The 5,000-nt window shown below is 52.4% G+C and overlaps 1 protein-coding gene across 1 annotated transcript in view; it reads left to right on the plus strand.

Moving 5' to 3' along the window:
• The window catches only part of slc38a10 (solute carrier family 38 member 10), a 38,700-nt gene that overhangs the window by 24,179 nt on the left and 9,521 nt on the right, over positions 1–5,000 (plus strand). Inside the window, exons 13-16 of the mRNA XM_031561591.2 lie at positions 1–200; positions 1,690–2,199; positions 2,497–2,613; positions 4,285–4,305. The exon at positions 1–200 is cut by the window's left edge and continues 16 nt beyond it. Of these exons, the coding sequence (XP_031417451.1) occupies positions 1–200; positions 1,690–2,199; positions 2,497–2,613; positions 4,285–4,305 (848 nt within the window). The remainder of the gene's footprint in view (positions 201–1,689; positions 2,200–2,496; positions 2,614–4,284; positions 4,306–5,000) is intronic.

Consider the following 5,000-nt stretch of genomic DNA (forward strand, 5'->3'; position numbering starts at 1 on the left):
TGTGGAACCCGCTGTGGATCTCGACAGACCCAAGCTCCCCGTGAAGAGGCCAGGGGAGGAGCGCCCCAACCCGCCCGCCGAGGGCCTGCGCCCAGCGGGGGGGCAGGAGCCGGGCGAGGCTCCCCAGATCAAGGGCCCCGTGGAGGTCCCCAACGCCAAGACCAAAGGGGAGGAGGTGCAGGTGGACCGACCTGAAGCAGGTACGCCCACTCAGCCAATAGCAGCGCGTAGGAGGGGTGGGGCTTAGGGGTTGACTGATGGCTCTCAGAACCACTCAGGACTGTGAGAAGTAACCAGAGAAACCAGGAAGTCAAATGACCCGAGTCACGGGATGGAGTGTATTCCTTCTGCTATACACAGGAATAAAAGCAGTGATTGTTTCTGTTGTTAATTGCCACCGCTGGGCCTATAAGGATTAAGCCTGACTGGAAATGAGTTTGTTTCAATGCTCCTTAGCGGTTTAATGTGTCGGTGCCTTAGTCATTCTCCTTGCTTTACTATGGCAGTTAAGTAGCACTGACTACTTTTGCTGAAGCTTGTAATTTCTTTCAAAGGGTTTAATAAGACCTATTAAGACCACATTTTATAGGAAACGAAGGCGTCGAGATGAAAAGCGACCACTGCAGGATAATTAGAACATGTCGGTGCACCATTTAGCGGAGACCAGATGAATTTCAAACGTAAACAAATGTCCAACTCCATACATACACGGCCGTACGTGCAGTATCCCTTTTTTAGGTGTCATAACCCTAGGTCACCTCTAGATCACTGACTCCAGTGTGCTCTCTGGAGTTGTGCATTCTCATAACGAGTTAATAGGCAGTAGCGGATTGAAATAGCTGTTCTATTTCTGCCTTTGCTGTGTGCCGGCTGTTTTACAGCGCTTTCCTGTCCCTCCACTTCCTCAAATAGTGCAGGGAGGGCGAAGCTGGTCGTTTGTCTCCCTAGAACCCCCCCCCCCCCCACACACACCCAGCACAACCCACACACACACACACACACACACACACACACAGCACAACCCTACACACACACCCCACCCCACAGACACACACCACACCCCACCCCACACACACACACACACACACACACACACACACACACACACCACCCCACCCCACATAGCCAGAGGTGAGTGCTAGCCTCCAAAGTCACTAGGGCAGAACGTCCTTCCTCCCTCCGTTTGCATTAGAGGAATAAAAAAGAGGAAGTCTGTTCTGCTGGCTGTTTGTTGTGTTTGGGGATTATCAGGGTTTTTTCCCCACTGTTTTTTTAGTTGCCTATCGGTCATGTCAAACAGCATCCGCTATGGAAGGAGGCAGGAGGATGAGAGCTTAAAAGTTTTGAGCTTCCTGAATGTGTGTGTGTGTGTCTCTATGCGTGTGTGTGTGTGTGTGTGTGTGTGGAAAGGGGGTGTTGTTTAGGAGCGTAAAAGCTCCTGAACCCCCCTCCTACATCTGTGGCTGTTGTAAAGAGCTTTGTTTCCTTAAAGACTTTACCTTCGATTCCGCTGTAGATTGACCCTTCGTGCTGACCGCCAGTGTTCCGCCTTTTATTAAAGCCCTGTATGTGCATGGCCCTGGTTTCCAAGGTGACTGCAATCACCAGATTCCATGGTTCCCATGGCGACTCGTGGTTTTTGAAGGCTGAAGGTTGCTCTTCTTCCTCTTCTTCCTCTTCTTCCTGTAGGCGTGGCGGTGGCGGACGGCGAGGCGCACCGTCACGAGCCGCCCATCCCGCAGGACGAGGTGAAGGTGGACAACAAGAAGAACCGCGAGGAGCTCGAGGCGGAGGAGGAGAAGCGCCAGGAGGAGGACGAGGAGGCGCCGGGGGCCGGCCAGCACCAGGACGCAGTGGAGGATGCTGGGAAGTCAGAGGAGCAGAAGAACAAGGAGGCCGTGGAGAAGCCGGCCCCGGCGGAGGTGAAGCAGCCAGGGGCGGAGCAGCAGCAGCCGGCGGCGGCAGGTGTGGTTAGAGAACCGGCGGGCCATTCCAACGAGGTGGTGGACAAGGCTGCGCCGGTCGAAAGAGGAGGAGGAGGAGGAGGAGGAGGAGGGGGGGAGAAGAAGGGTCCGGATCCTGTGCTGGTCCACAAGGAGCTGGAGAAGCTGCCTGTGGTCAAAGACCCCCTGGCTGGGGCGGATGGGGCTAAAGCCAGCAGCGTGGAGAAGATCCCAGACCCAGTGCCTCCTGGGAAAAGTATGTCATGGAACTGGGTCCCTGTTTCTCTCCTTTCAGACACTTTAATGTTTCACCAGCACTAGCAGCCAATGCAGAAGACTTGCTGTGTGTGTGTGTGTGTGTGTGTGTGTGTGTGTGTGTGTGTGTGTGTGTGTGTGTCTGTGTCTGTGTCTGTGTCTGTGTCTGTGTCTGTGTCTGTGTCTGTGTCTGTGTCTGTGTGTGTGTGTGTGTGTGTGTGTGTGTGTGTGTGTGTGTGTGTGTGTGTGTGTGTTCTTGAGGTGCCCAAACACTCAGTGTAACATGTCTGTGTTGTAGAAGAGGCGGCTGCCGTGGTCCCAGACGCGGAGCTGCACGAGGGGGCCCAGGATCAGAAGGAGAAGGATGGCTCAGAGGTGAAGGAGGCCAAAGACGGTGGAGACGACAAGATGGAGGGTGAGTAACGCGTTCCTCCAGCCAGTGTGTGTGTGCGCGTACGCATGCACATGTGTGTGTGAGTAGACCATGTGTGGCCTGTCAAAGTGTGGGTGTGAGACACAGCCTGTGTTGTGGCTGTCAAAGCCTGAGATATTCTTGTTTATTCCAAGTTCTGCACTACAGTGGTACACTAGGGCAGAGTGAACAATAAGGGAGGGGTGTGTGTGTGTGTGTGTGAGTAAATGCTCCCTTCACATGACTGTAAGTCTGAACTTCTGGCAGAATGAGCTTTTGTGATGTATGAAAAATATGACTCTGTTCCTCTGACTGTGTGCTCTTGCCTTGAGGAGTTGTAGGCCATCCAGAGGTCACCACTAAGGAATGACCTTATGAGACTTCTCCTTCACCATGTGTGTGTGTGTTTGTGTGTGTGTGTGTGTGTGTGTGTGTGTGGGGGGGGGGGGGGGGGGGGGGTGCGTGACCGAAGGGAGTGTGAGCATCTGTCTTGAGTGTTGAGTGTGTGTGTGTAATCATGAGGAAGTGTGTGAAAGAGTGCACCATGTGCCTTTCTTCCATGCGTGTGGGCCTCGTGTGTTTTTGAGTAGACGGGCAGGCCCTGGGCTCTCATTTACCTCAAGAGACTGGCTGGATGGCTGGAGAGAGAGAGCGGAGGATAGAGAGGGGGAGAGAGAGAGGGATGGATAGATAGATAGACAGATAGAGAGAGAGAGAGAGAGAGAGAGAGAGATAGGGAGAGGGAGAGAGGGATGGATAGACAGACAGACATACAGACAGGAGAGATGGTTAGATAGAGAGAGGGGTAGATGGAGAGAGAGAGGGAGAGGGGGACAGGGGGGGAGGGAGGGATAGAGCGAGCGAGCGAGAGAGAGGGAGGGATAGAAAGAGGGATAGAGAGAGGGACACAGTGTCCATTGATGGGTGGGAGATCCAGCCTGAAGCTGTTGATCACTGCCAGCCTGTCCAAACACAGACTCCAACAGCTACAGAGAATTGCGATAAACCTCTTTTTTGCCCAGTGTGTGTGTGTGTGTGTGTGAAGTGGGTTTAGAACTTCCTACCCCCTCGTGATGGTCACCCTCTCCCTCATGGTGGGGGGGCTGTGGAAGTGAGGGAGGGAGGGGGACAAGTAAGGGAGGGGGGCAGGACTATCCCCGTTCTAATTTGGAGAAGAGGAGCAGACAGACCAACAGGGACGCGTTTGTCCTGGTGTTCATTTTCTCTGTCCTTCACACACTCACACACACACACACACACACACACACACACACACACACACACACACACACACACACACACACACACACACACACTCACCCACCAACCACAGTCCCCTACGGAACTTTCCAGAATGTAGGGCTGGACACACACACCCTCCAGTTACAGCCAAAATGGGTTTTAGATAATTGATTTTTTGTGAGGCCTTCAGATTGATTGTTAGATTGCGTGCTGCGTGCGTACGTAAATCAGTAAAGAAATCTGAGATCAGATCAGTTCTCATGTTTTGCAGGTCAGGCGCTACTTTTTGGTTTTCACACTTTGCTGATGTGATGAGGAGCTCTGCACTGTTTTACTCTTCTTTTTTCTTCTCTCTCTCTCCATTTCTCTCTTTCTTTCTTTCTCTCTCTTGCTCCCATTTTCTTCCTGTCACGCACTGGATTCCTGCCACAGTCATTAAAAAGCTTGTTGCAGGTATGAACCTCTTTCTATCTGTCTCTCTATCAGTCTGGGTCCCTCTCTCTCTTCTCGTATCTCTCTCGTGCCGCCCCGGTATCTCTCTCTCTCCAATCTCTCTCTCCGTTCTCTCTCTCTCGCTCTCTCTCACTCTCTCTCTCTCCATTCTCTCTCTCTCTCTCCAATCTCTCTCTCCGTTCTCTCTGTCTCTCCAATCTCTCTCTCCGTTCTCTCTCGCTCTCTCCATTCTCTCCCTCTTATTTGTCACTTGCATTCTTTCTCTCTGCTTTCTCTTTATCCTCTCTCTCTCTCTCTCACTCTCTCTCTCTCTCGCTCTCTCTCTCTCTTTTCCCCCTTCTGTCATCCTCCGCCAGTCTCTCTGCATCCCTCCGTTCTGTGTGTGTAGCCCTTCAGGTGTAGAGTGCAGGTAGATTGATCCCATAATCTGTGTGTCCTCGTCATGTGTGTGTGTGTCACACATTATTCTCCAGCCAATCTTAATCACTCCCTGGTCTGTGTGTGTGTGTGCATGTGTGTGCGTGTGTGTCCTCGTCATGTGTATGTGTCACACATTATTCTCCAGCCAATCTCATCAGTGAAGCCATGTGCTTTATCTGACCTCTTAATCACTCCCTGGTCTGTGCGTGTGTGTGTGTGTGTGCATGTGTGTGTGTGCGCGTGTGTCCGTGTGTGTGTGTGTGTGTGTGCATCTG

The sequence above is a fragment of the Clupea harengus genome, chromosome 23, assembly GCF_900700415.2.
Source record: "Clupea harengus chromosome 23, Ch_v2.0.2, whole genome shotgun sequence".
Lineage (NCBI taxonomy): Eukaryota > Metazoa > Chordata > Actinopteri > Clupeiformes > Clupeidae > Clupea > Clupea harengus.